Raw genomic sequence first — 24,578 nt, forward strand, 5'->3', positions numbered from 1 at the left:
TGACACAGAGACAAAATGAACAAATGCTGTTGGAAAAATAGGGCCAAACAGACTTGTGATACACGCAGGGTTGCCACAAACCTTCAATTTGTAAAAAAACCCCAAAACCAAAAAAACCCCACAGTATTTGTGAAGTGCAATGACATGAGGTATGTCTGTAAATTATTATTTTACTTATTATATTATTAAGCTATTATTTTCTCAGCAGTTTACATTAGGTTCAAAGGCTTTTCCCCAAAAATGTTCTCCAAAAATGTTCTCCAGATAGCTTTAGAAGTGGTAATCATCACAAAGCTCAAGTGTAGCCTGTGCTCGGCAACGGGAGAGGCCACAGCAGTGAGAGGCCCGCGTACAGCAACAACAACAAAAAAGCTCAAGTGTAGAAACTTTTACTCAAAGAAATAAGAACAGATGAAGGTGGACAAAAGTGGGGTAGTCACTTTGGCAACAAAATAATACATTTTAAAGGAAGCATTTTAATGCAGTCTAGCTTGCTCTTTCTAGCCTAAGCAAAACAGTACCTGTGGGATTTACTTGAGTTTTTAAACTTGAAGTCCATTCATAAAACCCAAGCTTCCTCTTCACAGGGAGGAGCTGCGTGATCAGACAGTCAGGATTACAGGCCAGTCCTTGACCCAGGGAAGTAACAGAGATGGTGTAAGAACGAGGTCCACCAATCTCCTGCAGGTTTACCATAGCCACAGCCCAGGCTAAGTTAGAGAGAGGGCGTTCCCACACCTCAAAGTTGTCCTCCTGAAAAGTAAGCCAAGAAAATAGGTGTGATAGCTTGGTAACTAGCAATAAGCTGCCTTGTTAGTTGTGGCATTAAGTCTTATAATCAGAACTATCGAGCACTTCTAGGAAAAATTAGCACAAGGGAGCCTCATTACTGATTATGATATCAAGATTAAAAAAAACATTCTCAAAAGATCAGTGCAGATCCTCCAATGTAACAGATTTAGGTGCAAGACAGACTTGGTACTTGGATATTAAACCATCTTAAAATACACACCCCAGGCTTCCCTGGTAGCGCAGTGGTTAAGAATCCGCCTGCCAATGCAGGGGACACGGGTTCGAGCCCTGGCCCGGGAAGATCCTACATGCCATGGAGCAACTAAGCCCATGTGCCACAACTACTGAGCCTGAGCTCTAGAGCCCGTGAGCCACAACTACTGAGCCCGCGTGCCACAACTACTGAAGCCCACGTGCCTAGAGCTCGTGTTCCACAACAAGAGAAGCCACTAAAATGAGAAGCCCACACACTGCACCGAAGAGTAACCCCCGCTCGCCGCAAATAGAGAAAGCCACGCACAGCAACAAAGAACCAAAGCAGCCAAAAATAAATTAATTAATTAAATAACTTTATAAAAAAATACACACCCCAAATAAACATTTGGATGAATTGTAAACTAAAAGGCAGGAGAAGATGTTCCTGGCCAATTCCTAGTTTGTCCCATAGAACATTATTTACTGTACCTTTCTAAGCCGGTACCCCTGCTTGCCCAAGGGGTCCTGGTTGATGGCAATTACATCCTTATCCTGAAGAAGGGCTTTGGCTTCAAGGCAGATGTGTCGGAGGTCATTGGACATGAGTAATGGAGCTGCCATGATAGCCCAGAGGGCCATCTGAGTTATTTGCTGATCCCGGCTGAGGCCAAAGTTGCCAATCACCAACTGGGACAAAGAATGAAGAATTCAAGTGAGGGACTTCCCTGGTGGCACAGTGGTTAAGACTCCACACTCGCAACGCCGGGGGCCTGGGTTCGATCCCTTGTCAGGGAACTAGATCCCATATGCATGTCACAACTAAGGAGCCAGCCTGCCACAACTAAGGAGCCAGCCTGCCACAACTAAGGAGCCTGCAAGCCGCAACTAAGGAGCCCACCTGCTGCAACTAAGACCTGGCTCAACCAAATAAATAATAAATAGATTTTTAAAAAAAGAATTCAAGTGAGATAAGACAAAACATTCTTAAAGTTGCCTAGACATACAGACAAGTCACCTTCCAGGGCACCCTGCTCTGAGTACTCTCACATAAAGCCTGCTCCCAGGAACTTCTCCCTTCTGATTTATCTTGAGTGTCAAGTAGGAAACAGGTCCACTGCAGGAGCTTGAACAGGAGGGCTCAGTTTCTTACCATATCTGGATCATTCCAACCTCCTGGTCCTGCGACAGGAACAATGCTCTCCTGGTTAGAAGTTGTCCAGTCCAAGATACTCCTTATACTTTGCCAAGAATCATAAACATCAGCAAAATTTCTCCAGTGATTGCAGTACTCTCGGATTTCTGTGTAATTGGGCTGTGAAAACAGAGATAACTCCTCTGTTTACTTTCTACTAATATTCTTGTGATAGGAAAACAATCATGTTTAAAAAAGGCTCTCGTAGCCTCTTTAGTTTACAGATTAAAGGTCTCCATGAGGAGAGCTAAATCCTTATTATAATGGAATTTCGTTGTAAGAAGTTTGCTTCAGAAGTAGGCTATATAACTTAAAATCTTACTTAAAATGGCTTTAACACTGTTCTTGCTGGAAATTTACCAAACGGTAACTAGGTACAGTAGTCCCCCCTTATCTGCGGGAGATACATTCCAAGACTCCCAGTGGTTGCCTGAAACCGCGGATAGTACCAAACTGTATATATACTACATTTTTTCCTATACAGGTATTAACCAGTGGGTAGCGTACACAGCATGCATACGCTGGACAAAAGGATGATTCACGTCCCAGGCGGGATGGAGTGGGATGGTGCGAGATTTTATCATGCTACTCAGAATGGTGTGCAATTTAAAACTTATGAATTGTTTATTTGTGGAATTTTCCATTTAATATTTTCAGATTGCAGTTGACTGTGGGTAACTGAAACTGCAGAAAGCAAAACCATGGATGGGGGGACTACTGTACTGGGATTATGGAAGATTTTAATTTTTGTCACACTTCACTGTATTTTCAAACTTTTCCAAAATGAACATGTATTTCCTTTTATAATCAGAAATAAATACAACGATCTCCTAATATAATATTGTAAATCAACTATACTTCAATAAAAAAAACTAAAATGATTTTAATAAGTAAAACCTGCAAATTACACAGGACTTAGCAAGCATATGATAAGGCAATTTGAATCCTAGGCATATAATTTGTTGAAGGAATGAATAAAAGTTTGTAGATAGGCAGGTGGGATATCTGAGGTTTAAGATGTTGAGAAAGAGGTGAGAGAATTTTGCAGAGATTAGAAGGAGACAACAGGGATTCATTCCATAAATAATTATTCAACACTTACCATATGGTAGGGATACAGTGATAAAGTCAGACAAGGTCCCTGCCCTCCTGGAGCTTACATTCTAATGGAGGAGACAGACAATAGGCAAATCAACAAATAATTCCATATAGTGCTAAGCCCTTAGAAGGAAACTGAATAGGTTAACATGATAATGAAGTGGGTTGATTCAGGATATAGTTTGTAGATAGTACTAAGAGGATTGCTGGTGGATAGGTTGGGAACCGAGAGACAAAAGGAAGAATCAAAGATGACTGGCTTCCCAATTGATGGTAGCTTAGTCTCCAATTATAGCAGTGGGGATGGTGAGAAGTGGGTGGATCCTGGGAGAGATGGTAGGATGAGAGTGTTAAGTAGGGTTGGGCTTTGACAGGGACCTTCGTCTCCTTTGTTCTTGAGTTCTGAAAATCAGCAAGGCTCTATTGGATTCTGTGCTCACTAGCTCACCTTAAAAATGGGCCACATATAAAGGGGCCACTCACAGGAGTACACAATGCTTCTGCCAGTCCTGTTCAGGGCCAAGGACATGTGCTTATAACCTGTATGAGAAAACAATGTGTAAAATAAGGGAAAGAAGGGAATTTCCAGCTGGGGCTGTATATTTTTAAAAGAGGCTGCCTGGAAGGGCCATGTTTATATTTTAAACCAGCAGCAGAGACAGGTGACTGCTCTGTGCTTACACTGTGCGTAGTACTGCACAGACTGCTGGGATTGTTCCAAGGAGACAGTGTGGGATGGTGCATATATTGAGGAGAGGCAGGAATGAAGATGCTCCTCTCTCTGTGACTGTTTGACATTCTGGATGCTTTTCCAAGTGATGGATGGAGAGTTACAATTACTATTTGTAATTAACTCAGAGCCCTCTTGAATTAAAAGTGCATGGTATTAGCTGTGGTTAGGCACATGTGGATTCTACATGCGTGAATGAACAAATGCATGGACAAACTGCAAGAAGAGAAGAGGCAGGAGCTCTGGCACATTGAGAATAATTATTTCCAGTATTGTGACTGGGTATTTCCAACGTGAGGATTAGTACTTTGGATGCTCAGCTACCTTGGCCTCAAAGTTCTGCCCTTTGCTCATGGCTAACTAATAAATCTTTTGAATGAAACATACCATCTGCCAAATGTTTTATACTGTCACAGTAACAACCGTCAAATTTTAGCAGATCTACTCCCCAGTCAGCAAAGGTCTTGGCATCAATGTCATAGTATCCAAAACTGCCAGGGAAGCCTGCACAGGTTTTATTTCCAACATCTGCATAAATCCCTAGCTTCAGTCCTTTGCTATGGACCTGAAATGAGAGAAAAGAGTCACCTCAGTAGAAGGGCAATCATGAAGTAGAGAGAACCACTCCAGGCTGGAGGCAGAGACCAGTACACTTCACCAGGTACTGGGGGGCTTTGCCCCCATCCCAAAACCCCCAAAATTATCCAGATGAGTTTGTTGGAAGATAAAGAGCAAAGTCTCCAATTCTGCTGAGTTCAAACTATACATGTAACTATAGCATAGAACTGAAGGGAAAGTTTTCAGTTGCTCTAATCTTCCTCTGATGGGATCTTTTTTTGTTATAAATTTATTTATTTTTGGCTGTGTTGGGTCTTTGTTGCTGTGCGTGGGCTTTCTCTAGTTGTGGCGAGCAGGGGCTACTCTTTGTTGTGGTGTGCGGGCTCTGATGGGATCTTAAAAGTTACCTTTTCAGGTCAATGATAGATTTATCTGGACAAAGACTCTCCTTAACCAAACCTTAGGCCCCTCTGAAACCTCTTCTCACGTAGGCCTCTACCTTGGTCTTCCGTGTCCAGTTTTAGCAAGAATCCTGTGAAGTCATCTCCCCACCTTTTGATATCTGATCAAATTCCTTATGCCCCACCCTTGATGTCCAAGTCCTCAGCCTGCCTTTAGCAAGAATTCCCCTCCTCCTGATGTCTCATCTTAGTAATTTTCCATCCACTGACCCCCACAATCTGCTCGTTGGCTATAAAACCCCACTCCTCTTTGGTGTATTTGGGACTGAGCTTGGCTCTTCCCCCCATTGCAGTAGTACTGAATTGTACTCAGTATCACTCTTCACTACCTTTAACTAGTGTCCAGCTCTATTACTCTTTAACAATCTCCAGAATATATCCCTTCTATCTTCTAAAACTCTAGTTTATAGTACCACTGTGATAGCTGCTCAAAGCTTATATGGAAATACATGCACACATGTCAAGAACCAAGTTCCTTTTTCCTCCTAGAGAATTCACCTGTTTCCACAAAAGGAGAACTCCTTCAAGATGGGCCTCAAGAACTATTGCAAAACATAGATCTGCTGATGGGATGAAAATTCCACCTGATTAGCCTTAGAATCCATTGTTTGGATAACAGCAGCTATTTTACTTTCTAAGTGTTTCTGAGCAAGCTTAGGTACAGAAGTGCTTATAGTCTCCTGAATGAAAAAGAATTATCTATAAACTCACATAATTAGCGAGGCGGCGGATCCCACCAGGAAAGCGTTTAGGGTCTGCCTGAAGTCTGCCTTCTGAATCTCTTTCGGGAGCCATCCAACAGTCATCAATGCAGAGGTACTCATAGCCTACATCCTTCCAGCCATCTGAGGCCATGATCTCAGCTATCTGCAGAAAGAGCTTCTCACTGAAAGAGAAATTCCAAGAATCATTACAATTCATTAAACAAATGCTTGGGTACTCCTATTTGTTAAGCATCTTGGGGTTTTGCAATTTATTTTTCAACCCAGTAATAATTTGGCAGTAATCACAACCAATGCAAGGTAAACTGGACTAGGCCCTTTTTCTTCTCACTCCTTTCCCCTCTACCCTAAGAACGCCAAACAATTAAAAGAGGAATGAGAAATACATGAAATTGAAAAGGCTATTAGAATTAAGAAGACAGTTTACTAAAGTAAAACTACAAAGTTAACATAATCAACAGCTTCTTTAGATATCAGCAATGACCTATTCGGAGAAAAAGACACCATTCACAAGAGAAACCAAAAAAGCAACAGATAAAACCTAAAATACCTAGAGGTAATTTTAAAATTATGTGCAGGGCTCATCTGAATAAAACTATGATGTTCCCAAATTATTTGGATAAATGGAGAGACATTCTTTTACTCTTGAATAGGAAAACTCAATACTAAAAAAAAGGTAATTCTCCCTATACACTTCTAGACATTTAATAAAACCCTGGACAAATCCCCAAAGGACTTTTTAAGGAACTTCGCAACATGACTCAAAAAGTTCACCTCAAAGATTAAACAGGTGAACAGTCTACAAAATGTAAATGAAGCTAGTGTAGTACCATTAGCATTAGAATACACAGATCAATGGAATCAAAGAGAAAGTTCAGAAAGAGATCCTTCCAGCCATTTGATACCATGAAATTTAGTATATATTAAATGTAGTACTGCTTACAGGAGAATAAAGTCCAGATGGATTAAAGATTTAAATACTTTAAAAACACATAAAAATACTAGTACAAAATATACATGACTATGTTATCTTCAGGTAGGAAAGAACCTTCTCTGCATGATGCCGGAGCCAGAAATAATAAAGGAAAAACCTGATGTTTGACACATAAATATCAAAACCAAAATACAGCAAGAACCACTGTATTGGGAATTCCCTGGTGGTCCAGTGGTTAGGACTCCACACTTTCACTGCTGAGGGCCCAGGTTCAATCCCTGGTCAGGGAACTAAGATCCCACAAGCCGTGCAGCGTGGCTTAAAAAAAAAAAGAAGAACCACTGTATTCACAACATATGATAGACCAAAAACAAAGAAAAACCAAAACGTAAACAAACAAAAAGAACCCCAAACATACCAGATGGAAAATAGGGAACTAACAAATTGCAGAAAAGAAACCATGCAAAGAGTCAATTTAACTTTTAAAGCTCTTATTCTGTGCCAGGCACTCACTGTTTAATTTAGAAAGGGTACTTAGTTTGCCCAAGATCACCTGGCTAAGTAATAATAAGCTAGAATTTGAACCCAGGCAGGTAGACTTCAGTCTTGTGGTTAACTGCTCACAACATAAACGTGATCTCATTTTTATTGAAAATCACTTTAAAAGAAATCTGTTTTTATTTACATAGAAAAAAATTGAAAGGTCATATATTAACATTTTAACCATGATTATTTCTGGGTGGTGGAATGAGGGGAATCTTTATTTTTATTATACTCTTCTTTACCATCTACAATTTTTGCCATGATCATGCATTAATTATACAATCAGATACAAAAATAAGACAACCACCACTTAGGAAAAAAGGAAGAGACAAAAAAAGAAATATGTGATGGCCATAATTTACCCCAGGGTCACGATGGATGGATTTAGTCTGAAACTTAGCAAGCCAATTAATTGTCATGTTTGACCAACATCCTGACTTCATCTGTAAAGACATTCATAGGAATAACTTATGGCCACTGGGATGTTACCATGACCGCTGCTTACAGAGGGGCCTTTGCAACAAGGGTGTCTTTATTATGTTTTAAACAATATCTATCAGTGATTCTTAACTGTTTCTAGGTCACGGATCCCTTTGAGAATGTGAACAAAGCTCAAGATCCTCTCTTCAGAAAAACATACATACTCATATTTGCAGATTTGCATTAATTTTCCCATGGATTCCAGGTTAAGAACATTTCTTCTATATGCCTAATTGAGGAGTCTGGTACTGCATTGTACTTTGTCCTTTAAATGGGTTATCTAATTGAAAGCCAACCTGTGTGAGATAAGAACTATTTTACCTAACCTCAGAGTCGTTCCCTGAGATGAGTTGTTTTCCCAATTTACAGACGAGGGATGTGTGGGTCAGAAAGGATCAATACCTGTCTTATCCACCTTCCACAGATAAAGATCCTCCACTTCAACCTTCCAAGCACATGCCATACCCAAGGGCTACGGGGTGGGGAGATCTCAGAGACTCCGTGGTCACTCTAAATTCCCTCCAGTTACAGCCAAGGAACCCGTGACCCCAAAAGGGGAAGAAACGGCACTCGTCTTAGTCCTCTGTCTCTCCTACTCACCACAGCTGTCCTCACTGCTAGTACCCGGCAGAGACAGAGCAGCAGCTCTCAATAAGGGTCTGAACGGAACTGGATGGTAAATGGAGAAAGTCCTTAGTTGGATGATCAAGCAGAGAGAGGTGGAGAAGCAGAGGTCGCTGGCCGGACTCCCACGCCAAGAGGGGTCACATGGAGAGAATTTAGGACTAGTCCCCATCCAGGGCAGTCTGCTGGGGATAAAAAAGCAGCAGCAACAGGGGAGCTCTCCCTCGGGCTCAAATTTTTTCGCTGAGACCCTCCACCCCTCCAAACACAGCCAGACAAATACACGGAAAGACGAAGGGAAGCGGGTACCCAATATCGCTGATACCTGACACAGGAATCCGGCTCTTCTTGGCAGTTCACGTTGCACATGAAGCGCTCCCAGTGCAGCCAGCCCATGGTAGGGGTCATCGCCAAGCCGTTGTCGAGGGCCCGGGCCCCAGGGAGCCCCCAGAGAAACAGGGCCAGAAAGCAAAAGGCCAGCACGCAGCCCAGCCGCCGGACTCTGCTCACCAGCTTCACCGTCGCTGTCATCATGCAGCACAGATTTCCACGAGTCACCTGGGCTTTTAAATTTAACCTTAAGAGCTAAAAAGGCAGAGGCGGCCCGGGGAACCCGCTTTCGTCCTCATCACCAATCACCGGTGAGTTATTAAGCCCTGACCCGATTGTTTCTCCGGCAACTGGGACGGTTATCACCAGAGGCGGACCAATGACCAGTCATAGAAGACGCGACGCCACCAACCACTCTCTCTCTTTCTGGATATCGACCCGCCCTATTTTCGTACCAGAAGGAAGTGCGGCACTTTAATAATCCCGAGTTAGAGCCGAGCGGTGCTCACGTGACCCAGATCTCACATGACGTAGATCCTCACGTGACCAAACGCTTACGTGAGCAGAAGTAGTTCTGGTCGTCGTCTACCGTCTCGCTATAAGCCGTTTGAGGGAAGAAAGAGGAAAATTATCCGGTATCGTTAGAGGTTGGTGTGTGGGTGGGAAACGGGGACCCGGGGGTGGTGATGATGCAGACCAAAGCGGGGTCCGCGGGCCGCCTCCGCCTTTTTCGTTCCCTGCTTTCCCCTCCCCCGCACCCCCCTCCCCCCATCTCAGTGCCGGGAAGCCGCCTTTGCTGCGCCTGGTGGGGAAATGGTGGACGCTCGTGACTGTGTCTGTGTTTTTTGTATATCTATCTGTCTGGGCGGGTCTCAAAGGACCCTTAAGAGAAACCGTAAGCTGGAAAGCATTTGAAAACCACGTCCCTGGATTAGGAAAAGCAGATCTTGAGTCCAGTGGCCTGAATGCTGGTCCGTCCATTCAGGCACCCAGTCTCCAGTGCCTGATTGTCTGTCTGTCTGTCTGTCTGTAGGGGGAGGCACATCTAGGCAAATGCTGCGTGCCTGACCGAGGCGCCCAATGAATTTTTTTTACTGAATTAAATATTTAAATAACGTTTATTTTTCGGCTTATAACAATCTACGTGTTCAATTTTGGACTTTGGAAAAATAATAGTATGCTATAAATTTTAAAAAATACACGTAATTCATCACTCGGAGATAACTACTCAGCATTTTGGTCTGTAAAACATCTGTATATAACACACACATAAATGCACAAATTCTTAACTCACAAATGGAATCCTGGTTCCTACTTCAGGCAACAGAGTCCTCGTGGCCTTCCCAGGAGACACAGTGATGAAGCAGAACCTCCCTGCCACCACAGAGGGGATGTTAAGGCCTAGAGGGCTGCAGGGACATTAAATGGGATGGGTCGTCCAAGAGATAAGGCAAGCAAAAACCAGGGCGTTAATCTGTCACTCAGACCTAAAAAGGTCTATAGGAAGACTGTTACCACTGCACGTGCAGTGTTCTAGGTACATAATAGGCAATTAGTGAATGTTGACTTGAATCCTCAGTGTAGTTTTAGGGCAGTTAGTACACTTTGTACTTTCTTTCCAAGAGGCCCAGTGTTCCCAGACCATGTCAGATAAGCCATGCACATACAAAATTTGAAAATTTTATCAAATTTGCTATACTAAATCCCAGAAAAGTAAACATTTAAATTTGTTTTCTGTTATTTTTTTTGCTGAAATAAAAGTGATTATTCTGTAGAAAATTAAGAATGCACAAAAAATTGAAAAAGAAAGTTGAGAAAGCTATAAACCTACCACCTAGAGTAGCCACTATTAACATGTGACATATTCCCCATGCATGTACTTTTGTAACATTGTCTTTTTAATTCCAATTACAGTGACTTTTAAAAATTAAACTATTTAGAAGTATATAGGATAAACAGTGAAATTCCACTACACTCTTCCTACCTGCCAGTGTTCATTTTCTCAGAAAACAACTTAAATGCTTCCAGAACTTCTGTGAATTTGCATACATGTATATGTGCCTGCTTATATTTTAAAATAAGCAGGATCATACTCTACATGTTCCTTCATTTAATATATTTTGGAAATCTTCCTAGGTCAGGGCAGATTTTTTTTTAAACAGCTGCACAGCATTCTGTTTTAAGGATAAAATATAATTCACTCAGCCATCCCCCTATTGATGGATAATTAGGTTTCTAATTTTCTGCCATTGCTAACAGTGTGGCGGTGAACATTTGTGAGTATTTCTGTTGACCAGGTTCATGGAAGGAATTCTAGCATGATCAAAGGATATGTGAACATATATCTTTTTCATAGTTGAGATTATAAAACAGTTATGATCTTGGGTCACTTAAGATTATAGCATAAGTAATTTCTCATGTTATTAGTTTTATAATTTTTAAAGTGTGTAATATTTTATCTTTCTTAGTAAAATACCTTTCAAAGAATATATAGCTCCATAAATCTTTGTCTGAATTTCAGATCCTCTCCTTAGGGCACATAACCGGAAGTGGGTTTACTGTATCAAAAGGTGTGATACATATTTCCAAATTGCTTTCCAGAGATACTGTATGAACTTTCACTCCTCTGGGAGTATATTAGTTTGTGAACCCTGAATATCAGTATTGACTTATCCTCCCTGCTTAACTTCACTATGTTGATGGGTGAAAAATGGCAGTTAATTCTGGTTTTAACTTGTATTTCTGATGACTGATGAGGTTTGAACATTTCCCAGACTCTTCTCCTGTATCTTCACATCTGTATTGCTGGTATATTTAATCTGTTAACCAAGTCCCACAGAGTCCACTGCTTTGAATGTGTAGATCATATCTTTCCTCCCCCCTTTTTTTAAACTGCTGTTGCCTTAGGTGAATCCCTTAACATATCTCTAAGAGACAGAGTTCTAACTGCTCTTGCTAGTGTCACCCCAATCCCCTCTGTGACTGCCACACTGTTGCCATGGTGATCTTTCTGAAAGGTTCTGATTACTTCACTCTCCTCCCCTCACTTTCCTTCTTTTTCCTCCCTTCACTTCCCTCTCCTCACTTTTCTCCCCTCAGTCCCCTGTTTAAAACCCTTAAAATGTCCTTAGCCTTTGTCTGTCTCAAAAGAACTCCTGGATCGATCTCTACCTAGTCAGCCTTATCTCTTGCCTTGCCTCCTTCTATTTTATGCTCCATCATAATTTTAAGAATTTGGAGATCCCTGAACCAGGTAGTCCTTTCATTTAACCATTCTATACTGATAGAATTGACCAACCAGTCCCTGCTTTATAACACCCTTTCACCCTGCACAGAATTATGTCATAGCAGGGATAATGTTTATTTGCCCTTTTTGTCTTTAGTAAAGATGTACAGTGCCTCTGTAGGACCATAAGCCCTTTCTGGGCTTATTGAACCTTGTATGCCAGAGCCAAGTACTGGACCTGGCAACTGAAAAATGTAAAATGAAGGTGTGAATGCTCTATAATGTCTTTTTTCCACTTACCTCTTTGGCCTTAATATTTCCGTGATTTTATTAATTTGTATGAGTTTTTTAATATAATGAGGATAGTATTTGTTGTAGGTATCTTCTGAAGTGTATTGTTTGTCTTTTATGTTTAATCTTTTGATGTAACGAAGTTTTTCATTTTTATGTAATCAGATATAACCATCTTTCTTGACGTCTTCCACTTGCCATTCACTTTGTATATCTTTTCATCTTTTGTATATCTTTTCTGACTATGTGTTTATATATGATCAATGTGGAAAACTTAGAACATACAGAAATGGCCAAAGAAAACATTCTCTGAAACAGAAAGCTCCCATAATCTCACTGTCCAGAAATAGCCACCATTAATGGTATCCAGCACATAATAAGTATCAAATAAATAGTTGTTGAATGAATGACTTAGAAATTTGGTGAAGTCTTTTTGTTTATACAGATGCCTTACAAAAAAGCTATCAGCGTAATTGAGCTTTCTGTTAATAGTTTGGTTTTTTCTCTTACTGTATTGTGAACATTTTTCCATGACAATTAGTCTTAATTTTTTTTCAGCTACACCGAAATTACACTGAACCGAGCCTGCCAGCAAGAGCCCAACAGTCACCATGATGCTGAGCACAGAAGGCAGGGAGGGGTTCGTGGTGAAGGTCAGGGGCCTGCCCTGGTCCTGCTCAGCTGATGAAGTGATGCGCTTCTTCTCCGATTGCAAAATCCAAAATGGCACATCAGGTATTCGTTTCATCTACACCAGAGAAGGCAGACCAAGTGGTGAAGCGTTTGTCGAACTTGAGTCCGAAGATGAAGTGAAATTGGCTCTGAAGAAGGACAGAGAAACCATGGGACACAGATACGTTGAAGTGTTCAAGTCCAACAGTGTTGAAATGGATTGGGTGTTGAAGCATACAGGTCCAAATAGTCCTGATACTGCCAATGATGGCTTCGTCCGGCTTAGAGGACTCCCATTTGGCTGTAGCAAGGAAGAGATTGTTCAGTTCTTTTCTGGGTTGGAAATTGTGCCAAATGGGATGACACTGCCGGTGGACTTTCAGGGGCGGAGCACAGGGGAGGCCTTTGTGCAGTTTGCTTCACAGGAGATAGCTGAAAAGGCCTTAAAGAAACACAAGGAAAGAATAGGGCACAGGTACATTGAAATCTTCAAGAGTAGCCGAGCTGAAGTGCGAACCCACTACGATCCCCCTCGAAAGCTCATGGCTATGCAGCGGCCGGGTCCCTATGATAGGCCAGGGGCTGGCAGGGGGTATAATAGCATTGGCAGAGGGGCTGGGTTTGAAAGGATGAGGCGGGGTGCCTATGGTGGAGGGTATGGAGGCTATGATGACTATGGTGGCTATAATGATGGGTATGGCTTTGGGTCTGATAGATTTGGAAGAGACCTCAATTACTGTTTTTCAGGAATGTCTGATCATAGATATGGAGATGGTGGGTCCAGTTTTCAGAGCACCACAGGGCACTGTGTACACATGAGGGGATTACCTTACAGAGCCACTGAGAATGATATTTACAATTTTTTCTCACCTCTTAACCCCATGAGAGTACACATTGAAATTGGACCCGATGGCAGAGTTACTGGTGAGGCAGATGTTGAATTTGCTACTCATGAAGATGCTGTGGCAGCTATGGCAAAAGACAAAGCTAACATGCAACACAGATACGTGGAGCTCTTCTTGAATTCTACCGCAGGCACAAGTGGGGGTGCTTATGATCACAGCTACGTAGAGCTCTTTTTGAATTCTACAGCAGGGGCAAGTGGTGGTGCTTATGGTAGCCAAATGATGGGAGGGATGGGCATATCCAACCAGTCTAGTTACGGAGGTCCTGCTAGCCAGCAGCTGAGTGGTGGTTACGGAGGTGGTTATGGTGGTCAGAGCAGTATGAGTGGATATGACCAAGTTCTGCAGGAAAACTCCAGTGACTATCAATCAAACCTCGCTTAGAGAAGGAGTACTAAACAGCAACAAATAACAGCCGTGCATTTATGGGAGTTGACTAGAATAGGAATGATGTCAGGCATATCCAGTATGATTGGTAGATGGGAAATATCGTTGATTCTGATCACTCTTGGTCAGCTAGCTTCCTTTTCTTTTTCCTCCCTCCCTCCCTCCCTCCCTCTTTCTTTCTTTCTTTCTTTCTTCCTTCCTTTCTTTCTTTCTTCCTTCCTTCCTTCCTTTCTTCCTTTTGCTTTCTCCTTTTTTTTTAAGAAAACAAACAAAAATTAAGTTTAACGGTTTTGCATTACAGGCTTGTGATTCATGCTTACTGTAAAGTGGAAGTCAAGATTGTTTTAAAACTTCAAGCTCAGTAATTTTGAACACTGAAACATTCACCTAGGATGTAATAACAAAGTTCAGTATTGACCATAACTGTTAAAACAACTTTCAGCTTTCCTCAAGTTAGTTATGTTGTAGGAGTGTACCTAAGCAGTAAGCGTATTTAGGTTAAAGCAATTTCACTTATGTTAAATGTTGCTCTTATACCACAATACACTGAAAACTTTGGATGCATGTTGAGAAACATGCTTTTCTGTAAAACTCAAATATAGGAGCTGTGTCTACGATTTAAAGTGAAAACATTTGGCATGTTTGTTAATTCTAGCTTTTCGGTTTAATATCCTATAAGGCACGTGAGTGTACACTTTTACTTTTTTTTAAAAAAAACGCTCTGGGACAATTTTGAGATGTAATACCAATACTTAGGAGTTTGGTCATGTCGTTTGTATGAAATTCTGAGGCTTTGGTTTAAATCTTTCCTTGTATTGTGATTTCCATTAGATGTATTGTACTAAGTGAAACTTGTTAAATAAACCTTCCTTTTGAAAACTGGAAAAATCTTGTATAGCTTGATTTTTATTATGTTCTATCATATGAGCCATTTCTTTTATACAGTCCTGTGCTGATGAAATTTAAATTGTTTTTAATTATTATAAATATACCTTAGCATCTTTATAATACATTATTGCACATATCATTAATTATTTCTAAGATATATTCCTAGAAGTGGAATTGCTTAGTCAAAGGTCCACACATTTTTAAGTCTTCTGATTTGTATTGCCAGAAAGATTATGGTACTTTGTGTTTCCACTAGGAGTGTATTTTTAAAAAAAAATTTCCCCCATAGCCTGCTCAATGAAACACATTATTCTGCTTGATCTTGGCCTGTTTGTTAGTTGACAAGTGGCATCCCGTTATTATTTTAATTTGTGTTCCTTAGATTAATATTAAGATGGAGCATTTTTCTGTTTTTTTTCTACGTTTATCCTCACCACATCCACAGGACTATTGAGCTACTCTGGAGACATTGTACTTTATCAAGACAGCACGCTCCAAAATCCAAAGAAGTAAAGGCAAATAAATAATCCTCTTCCTTTCATTTAACCATAAGTTAGAAGATCTAAGACAGCTTTATATGTTTAAAAGAAGTAGGCCTATGTTATAGAAATAATTCAGTTTCCTCCATAAATTCATTAATAGTCTCTAAACACTATTCAAGGTTTTTCAGGGGGCATTTAAAGCTTGTTTTGTTTTCTTTGTTTTTTGTTTTTTTTGTGGTAGGTGGGCCTCTCACTGCTGTGGCCTTTCCCGTTGCGGAGCACAGGCTCCGGACGCGCAGGCTCAGCGGCCATGGCTCACGGGCCCAGCCGCGCCGCGGCATGCGGGATCTTCCCGGACCAGGGCATGAACCCGTGTCCCCTACATCGGCAGGCAGACTCTCAACCACTGTGCCACCAGGGAAGCCCTAAAGCTTGTTTTAAACCAATGATTCTCAGACTTTAGTGTGCACTGGAATCATCTATGGGGCTTGTTAAAACATTGATTACTGGGGCCCACTCCTAGAGTTTCTGAAATTCAGTAGTTCGGGGGTGGTGCTTGAGAATCTGCTGATCCTGCAGGTCTCAAGACCATGTTTTGTGATCCATCATAGTTCTCTAATGGCTACAGGCCTATAAACCCTGAAATGGCAACTCTAAGAAGCCACTTCCTTCATGATCCCCGATTGCCCCTTACTTTCCTGTAACAAGTAGTTTAAGCTTTCTATGAAAGTATAAATTGCATTTGACTATTTATAATACCTTGCACCTCCCATGAGAACTTTGAAAACATGACATCTGGGATTATCTCACACTTCCGCCCATATCATGGTGGCCATTAACAACTCTCAATGACCTTCAGATCTGGACGCCCTCAGGTCAGTACCAGATGCACCTGAACTTTAATAGATCTTTTTGTAGATCTCGTGACTAGCCTGGAAATCCTTGGTCTCTTCAGAGCTTGAGGCCCAGAGAAACGCTCTGAGAAGGAAAGCAAATAACAAATTGGTAGTACCTGACTCCATTTTATTCACGGACACTTTTTTTTTTTTTTGCGGCACACGGGCCTCTCACTGTTGTGTCCTCTCCCGTTGCAGAGCACAGGCTCCGGATGCGCAGGCTCAGCGGCCATGGCTGCTCCCCGGCATGTGGGATCTTCCCGGAGCGGGGCACGAACCTGTGTCCCCTGCATCGGCAGGCGGACTCTCAACCTCTGCGCCACCAGGGAAGCCCCTCAAGGACACTTTTTATTGAAAACCATTCATGCTGAGGATACAGTGGGTGGTGATTTGAGATTCATTGATGACTTCTAATTTCTGTCACAGCTGCCAAGAGAGCAAGACATCCATTTCAACTCATGTCATACTGAGCCAGTCATTTACCTTGCCCTCCTAAGGCCTTCAGGAGGGCTTTTGCAGAGGGTTCACAAGTAGGTGTTTTTGCTTTCCAGGCTGCTCAGTTAATTTTCCAGAACATTCTCTTAGTGTAAGCAAAGATTCTCCAGTTAGCCACTAGATGTCACCAAACCCCGGGAAAGGATTGGCTGAGCCTGGCCATCAATGGTGTTTGCTTCCTCTGTGCTGGAGAAGAAAACTCAGAGGGGCTCAGGGAAGCAGTTAAAAGAGAGAGACCCTGGAGAAGGCCAGCGGTTAGCACTAGAGGTGTGAAAAGGGATAGCAGTACCTGTGGGGACAGCAGCACAGATGCTCGTGTACACACACACACACACACACACACACACACACAAACCACCTCTAACTCTCTTAAATCTAACACTAACACTACCCGGGAGAGTTTGCTGGGAGGTAAAGTGGGCAACCCACCCATACCCTGCAACCAAGTCAGGATTCATTTTAGACTGCCCCCTTAGGCTACTTGGCAGAATCAGGCCGAAAGTTTGCAGTGACAACAATCATGGCCTAAGGGAGTCTCCACTGATAGCTTATGCCAGTGGGAACCGCTCCTGGACCAGCAATCAGCAGACCTGGGAACTTGTTAGAAATGCAAGTTCTCTGGCCCCATCCCAGACTGACTGAATCAGAAACTCTGGGGGTTGGTCCCAAAATCTGTGTTTTAACAAGCCCTACGGGTGATTCTGATGCTCAGAACCACTGGTTTATGTATGGATTCCTTATTCACCCATTCATTTATTTCTACATTTATTCATCCAACCATAAAGGAGGTCAGTAAGCCAGAGACAATCCTATCTGTAAACATGGCACATCTTTTGTACCTTGACAGCCCGTACCCCCCACCCCTCGAATTGATATGAAAATGCACTGCAAGTTCATTTACAAATCAAGGTCCTTTTCCTTCAGTGAAAATGCCTAATCTGTCAGCAAAAATGAAGATTTCTCCAAGCTGGGCCTTGAGCACTGTTGCAAAACAGCTGCTGATGGAATGAAATTCCACTTGCTGTGCCTGATACAGGCTGGGACTGTCACAAGGGCCATTTCACAACCTGCTCCCACACTGACCAAAATTCAGTCTTGTGAATACAAAACACGCACGTCTATGGGGTCACCAGTTTAGCGTGGTGCAAGACCCCATTTGGGAGGTGAGGGGGTTAGGCTGTGCCTGGAGTCTGTCTGTGGAAGGACTTTTTCCAAGAGTCCTTTTTCTCCCTCCCTCTCTGCCTCCCTCCCTCCTTCACACAAGACTCGTTTCTCATGCACGCATGTCATTACTTCAGAGATGAGGAAACTCATCTCAGGGAGGGTAGGAATCAACCCTGCCTTTGGGAAAGAAGCAGAATGCTGGAGAGTGGAGGAAATGACGTCTGGCCAGGGAAAGAGAAGGAAATGTCTCAGATCCTCAGGGGATGGTGGAAGGGTACCCGTGCCCTGATACATGAGGGAGGAGGGTGGCGCTGACCAGCGCTGGGTCGAGCTCTTCTATCGCTCCCCAGACCGAAGTTCCCTTTCCCCACTGCTAGCCCACGAGTGTCGGGGAGAGGGTCAGGTAGGGGCGCCTCAGGAGGACGGAGAAAGAATTTGATAAGAATTCATTATTCCCTCTCCCCTCCCGCTTTCCAGAGACCCTCGACCCTCCCACTCTCCGTCTCCCGTGTATTTCCTTTCCCAAGCAGGATGGGGAAGGAGCCTGGCAATGGCCACCCTGGGACAGGCCGCGGCTGAGGGGGCGTGGTTAGCGTGGTGACTGATGCCCGTGGCTTCCGGGAGGAAGGGGTTTCCGGAGTCCCTGCCCAGCTCGGAGAGCGGAGACACCTACTTTGGTAAACACCCAGGGCGTGCTAAGTCTGGCCCCTGTAGGTGAAAAAAATTAATCAATAGTCAATTTAAGAAAGAAATGGAATTTTTTTTTTTTTTTTTTTTTGCGGTACGCGGGACTCTCACTGTTGTGGCCTCTCCCCTTGCGGAGCACAGGCTCTGGACGCGCAGGCTCAGCGGCCATGGCTCACGGGCCCAGCCGCTCCGCTACATGTGGGATCTTCCCAGACCGGGGCACGAACCCGTGTCCCCTGCATCGGCAGGCGGACTGTCAACCACTGCGCCACCAGGGAAGTCCAGAAATGGAAATTTTTATTCAAGCCAACCTGAGGTTTATAACCTGGGCGACCCGTCTCTCAGAGTTTTGAGCACTGTTCCAAAGAGGTTAAGGGGGAGATTTTAGAGAAACGAAAAGTGAGAGCTGTGAGTTTCAGGTTTATTTGGGGACTAACAGGACTATAGCTCTGGAAACAGCTTCTCAGAGAGCTCTGAAGAACTGCTCCCAAGAGGTAAGGGGAGAGGTCAGCACGTTCGATTTTGGCAGAGGGGCTACCTGCAACCAAGCACACATCTTGGTAGAAGGTTGCAGCTAGTCCCAAGGAATGGATATCTTGGTTAATGGTTACAGTGCTTTTCTAAGTAGGGCAAGATGAAAGAATTCAGGTTCATAAAACATTTCTCCTGAAAATATCTAACTATATGAAGCTCTGTTCTGCTAGTTTTCCCAGAGCACAGAGTTCCTCATTCCTGATCTCTACCCTGACCCCCTTTTAGAGTGTGTTAAAGGTCGGTGACTTCAGTGGCAAATGACTCAATCCTTGTAGAAGTGGATGGTGAGTGACCTTCTTCAGTTGGCAATGCCCCCTTTTTGTCATAAATGTGACCAAAGTTTGGGAGGCGTTTTATGACCATTTTGTCCCACAGTGTTAGGAATGCTAATTCCCAGGTCAGGCCAGGATTTCATTGATAGGCCATTCAATGTGCTATTACTAGACTATACCCTTTTAACAGTAGCCAAAAGTCTCTGGACCACCTGTATTACTAGTCTGTTATGTTCCAGGAAATGATTCCCTCTTGTTGCTTCTTCCCATATCTAGAGTTACACTATTATAATCATTGATTTTATAGAACTATATTTGGTCAGATGTTTCAAGTCGCCTAGTCATCATCATTTTATCGGGGGCTCAGTCATACTTTGGTAATTCCAAAAACAATAATCTTGTAAAATAGGCAGAATACAAGTAATATAGCTAGTAACTTTTTTTTTTTTTTTTTGGCCACGCTGTGCAGCTTGTGGAATTTTAGTTCCCTGACCAGGGATTGAACCTGCAACCTCGGCAGTGAAAGCGTGGAGTCCTAACCACTGGACCACCAGGGAATTCCCAGCTAGTAACATTAATAGGGTTATAAGGAAATACTTATGCTAAGAACTTCCATTAGGTGTGGCCCAGTATATCTCCAGGTCATCTGACCTGGTCTGTTCCATACCAATCTCTATCTTTAAGGTAAGGATATATTGTCATTATTCATAAGGCACCCAGCTCAATTACCTACTGTTATTAGGCTGATTATCCTTAGTTATTAGGCTGATTATTAGGCTGATTATCCTTAGTATGATTCAATTGTTCCCAACATTAGGGGGCTTTAAACTTAGATGACTGTAGCCTGATGTTAGTCATATTAATCCATCCCATAACTGAGGAAGGTTATATTCTCTGACTGAAATTTAGCTCATTGCTCTGACTGAGCTTGAGTAACTTTAAAAGAAAAGTCATATTTATGGTCATGGTCAGAGCAAGTATGACTGATTGGCCAAGTGAGGGGGTCCCAGCTAGTAATATCAATAGTGGCCCAAACAGAGCTATAACTTCTTTCTTCTAGAATAAATTTCCTAAGGGCCATCCAATTAGATCCTTGGAGAGGAGAAATCCACCAAGGTAACCCAGAAGTACTGGATGTAAGTAATTGACCATAAACCCAAAAACTGGATTAATTTTTAAACTCTGCATAGGATTTATGCCCATGATAGGAAAACATTGATTTATGCAAAAATCCAAGAAATTAAGAAAGCACTGTAAATAATCATATGGCTCAGGTCCAGTACCTTGGGATAGCTTTCTGCTTCTGATGTCATCTTCTTCTCATCCTGGTATGGGTGTAGTTTCTCCTCGGTTTGAGCATTGTTTTAAGGTGATTTTGAGGTCAGCAGTCCTCTCTATAGACCAGTCTGATGCAGGAGCACTTTCTAAGTGAGAAATATGAATTCAAGAGTCAATTCACTTCAGTTTTTCTGTGTATGAGCTAGTTAAGAGAACCTGATAAGTGTTCTTCCATCTAGGTTGGAGATAGCCCTTTAAATGATGTCTTTTCCAGTATGCATAATCTCCTAGTTGCACGTCATGGGACATCTGATCTTCATCCAAAGATAGATTACTGTGATAAGCTTCAGAAACAAACTTAGAATGTCCTTTTAATAATTTGTAGTGAGGTGGATGGACCTAGAGACTGTCATACAGAGTGAAGTAAGTCAGAAAGAGAAACACAAATACCGTATGCTAACACATATATATGGAATCTAAAAAAAAGAAAAAGAAAAAAAATGGTCAGAAGAACCTAGGGGCACGACGGGAATTAAGATGCAGACCTACTAGAGAATGGACTTGAGGATACGGGGAAGGGGAAGGGTAAGCTGGGACAAAGTGAGAGAGTGGCATGGACATATATACACTACCAAACGTAAAACAGATAGCTAGTGGGAAGCAGCCGCATAGCACAGGAAGATCAGCTCGGTGCTTTGTGACCACCTAGAGGGGTGGGATAGGGAGGGTGGGAGGGAGGAAGACGCAAGAGGGAAGAGATATGGGGACATATGTATATGTATAACTGATTCACTTTGTTAGAAAGCAGAAACTAACACACCATTGTAAAGCAATTATATTCCAATAAAGATGTTAAAAAAATTTTAAAAAATAATTCAATTAAGCTTTATAATAGTGTAACATTGCAACAAGGAGCCATCTAGGAAGTGAGTCTTAGGCAGTGAATACCAAACCTCCGTGCTAGAACTTAATATCCACAAAAGTATATATATTTTTTTAATTTTTAAAAAAATTTTCAAAATTGAAGTATAGTTGATTTACAATGTTGTACCAATCTCTGCTGTACAGCAAAGTGACTCAGTTATACAAATATATACATTCTTTTTTTATATTCTTTTCCATTATGGTTTATCACAGGATGTTCAATATAGTTCCCTGTACATTAGGACCTGGTTGTTTATCCATTCTAAATGTAATAGTTTGCATCTACCAACCACAGACTCCCAGTCTACCTCTCTCCCTCCCCACCCCACCTTGGCAACCACAAGTCTGTTCTCTATGTCTGTGAGTCTGTTTCTGTTTTGTAGATAGGTTCATTTGTGCCTTATTTTAGATTTCACATATAAGTGATATCATATGATATTTGTCTTTCTGACTTACTTCATTTAGTATGATAATCTCTAGTTGCATCCATGTTGCTGCAAATGGCATTGTTTCATTCTTTTTTATGGCTGAGTAGTATTCCATTGTAAATATGTACCACATCTTCTTTATCCATTCATCTGTAGATGGACATTTAGGTTTTTTTCCATGTTTTGGCTATTGTGAACAGTGCTGCTATGAACATAGGGGTGCATGTATCTTTTTGAGTTATAGTTTTGTCTGGGTATATTCCCAGTAATGGGATTGCTGGATCATATGGTAATTCTATTTTTAGTTTTCTGAGGAACTGCCATACTGTTTTCCATAGTGGCTGTACCAACTTACATTCCCACCAACAGTGTAGGAGGATTCCCTTTTCTTCACATCCTCTCCAGCATTTGTTATTTATAGACTTTTAAATGATGGCCATTCTGACCAGTGTGAGCTGGTACCTCATTATAGTTTTGATTTGCATTTCTCTAATAATTAATTAGTGATGTTGAGCATCTTTTCATGTGCCTACTGGCCATCTGTATGTCTTCTTTGGAGAAATGTCTGTTAAGGTCTTCTGCCCATTTTTCAATTGGGTTGTTTGCTTTCTTGTTGTTGAATTGTATGAGTTGTTTGTGTATTTTGGAGATTAAGACCTTGTCTGTCACATCATCTGCAAGTATATTCTCCCATTCTGTAGGTTGTCTTTTCATTTGTTTTTTTTTTAATGGTTTCCTTTGCTGTGCAAAAGCTTATAAGTTTGATTAGGTCCCATTTTTTAATTTTTATTTCTATTGCCTTGGGAGACTGACCTAAGAAACCATTGGTATGATTTATGTCAGAGAATGTTCACAAAGGTTTATTATTGAAACATAATTTTTTCTCTCTAAAATTACCCTTATTTCTACCAAATATAGCCAAATTAAGGCTAATTTGTTTGCAAAATAAGTCTGGTTTCAATAAACTTGGCCTGATTATTTACATATGTGTAATTGATCATACAGCTTTTTAAAAAAATTGGCTTTGCTGGAACTTTTCATAAGGAATCTCAGATTCAAGTTTCAAAAGGCCTCTCAAGGCCAGGAAAGCCATGGCAAGGGCTTGCCATCAGATTCTACCTGCAGTATCTATAGATTTGGATGAATTCCTCTCTTCTTGAGGTCCCCAAGATATCTTGAGATTCCTGCACCTGTCAGGAGGTGGCCTTTCTTATTCACCTGGTAAGGCTGTTGGGAACCTAAGAATTTCCAGTTTCTGGAGGGATCAGGTAGAGAGAAAAGATAAATGTTTCAGTTCTGCTTGCAAAGGTATAATTTACCAAATTGCTGTAAGTCATAATTAGCTTAAGGAGAAAGGTTTCCTCATATCTGGAAAACACAGATTAAAACCCAGTAATATTTCAGACAAAAAAACCCCATAAAGTTATAACCATATTCATCAGTTCACTCAGTCTTATGTAGCTAATTCTTAATCTCTTGTTAACAGTTTTATGAAGCCATCAGAGTTTCCATTAGAATTATTTAATTTCGTATCCAATTCAGTGGTATGATCTGAAATTTGTCAGAAACATATACTTGTCAATAAGTCCTTTCTATGAATCTTCTTGAAGATGAAGCATTTTTGCAAAGGTATCAGAGTAAAACAGTAACTGTCTATGAATGACAAAAGGCACAAAGACCTGATTACCTTCAACAAAGGAGGTAAGAATATGCAATGGAGAAAAGACAGTCTCTTCAACAAGTGGTGTTGGGAAACCTGGGCAGCCGCATGTAAATCAATGAAGTTAGAAAACTCCCTCACACCATACACAAAAATAAACTCAAAATGGCTTAAACACTTAAGTATAAGACATGACACCATAAAACTCCTAGAAGAGAACATAGGCAAAACATTCTCTGATGTAAATTGTAGCAATGTTTTCTGAGGTCAGTACCCCAAGCAAAAGAAATAAAAGCAAAAATAAACAAATGGGACCTAATCAAACATAAGATTTTGCACAGCAAAGGAAACCATAAACAAAATGAAAAGGCAACCTACAGATTGGGAGAAAATATTTGCAAAAAAATGCAACTGTCAAGGGATTAATTTCCAAAATATACAGACAGTTCATACAGCTCAATATCAAAAAACCAGACAACCCAACAAAAAAATGGGCAAAAGACTTAAGTAGACATTTCTCCAAAGAAGACATCCAGATGGCCAACAAGCCCATGAAAAGATGCTCAACAGCACTAATTATTAGATAAATGCAAATCACAACTACAATGAAGTATCACCTCACACCAGTTAGAATAGCCATCATCAAAAATCTACAAATAATAAATAAATGCTAGAGAAGGTGTGGAGAAAATGGAACCCTCCTACACTGTTAGTGGGAATGTAAATTGGT

General features: G+C 41.6%; 2 protein-coding genes across 3 annotated transcripts; one reads left to right on the forward strand and one right to left on the reverse strand.

The window, feature by feature from the left end:
- Positions 1-372: 372 nt before the first annotated feature.
- GLA (galactosidase alpha) lies at positions 373-9,065 on the reverse strand. The gene is made up of 7 exons (XM_027086109.1): positions 8,655-9,065; positions 5,738-5,912; positions 4,395-4,572; positions 3,726-3,817; positions 2,138-2,299; positions 1,477-1,674; positions 373-753 (listed from the first exon to the last, which is right to left on the reverse strand). The coding sequence occupies exons 1-7, from the start codon at positions 8,861-8,863 to the stop codon at positions 487-489; spliced, it is 1,281 nt and encodes a 426-aa protein (XP_026941910.1). The 5' UTR covers positions 8,864-9,065; the 3' UTR covers positions 373-486.
- A 112-nt stretch (positions 9,066-9,177) lies between these two features.
- Positions 9,178-15,028, forward strand: HNRNPH2 (heterogeneous nuclear ribonucleoprotein H2). Of its 2 annotated transcripts, none has more exons than XM_027086106.1 (2): positions 9,178-9,306; positions 12,735-15,028. In XM_027086106.1, exon 2 carries the CDS (start codon positions 12,788-12,790, stop codon positions 14,135-14,137), a length of 1,350 nt encoding a protein of 449 aa, XP_026941907.1. In that variant the 5' UTR covers positions 9,178-9,306; positions 12,735-12,787; the 3' UTR covers positions 14,138-15,028. The 2 variants fall into 2 exon arrangements, with proteins under 2 accessions (XP_026941907.1, XP_026941909.1); XM_027086108.1 differs by having other exon boundaries at positions 9,206-9,294.
- The last annotated feature ends 9,550 nt before the right edge of the window (positions 15,029-24,578 follow it).

This window comes from Aethalodelphis obliquidens, unplaced genomic scaffold (genome assembly GCF_003676395.1).
Source record: "Aethalodelphis obliquidens isolate GAN/ISIS:26980383/991018 unplaced genomic scaffold, ASM367639v1 scaffold54, whole genome shotgun sequence".
In the NCBI taxonomy this organism is placed as follows: domain Eukaryota; kingdom Metazoa; phylum Chordata; class Mammalia; order Artiodactyla; family Delphinidae; genus Aethalodelphis; species Aethalodelphis obliquidens.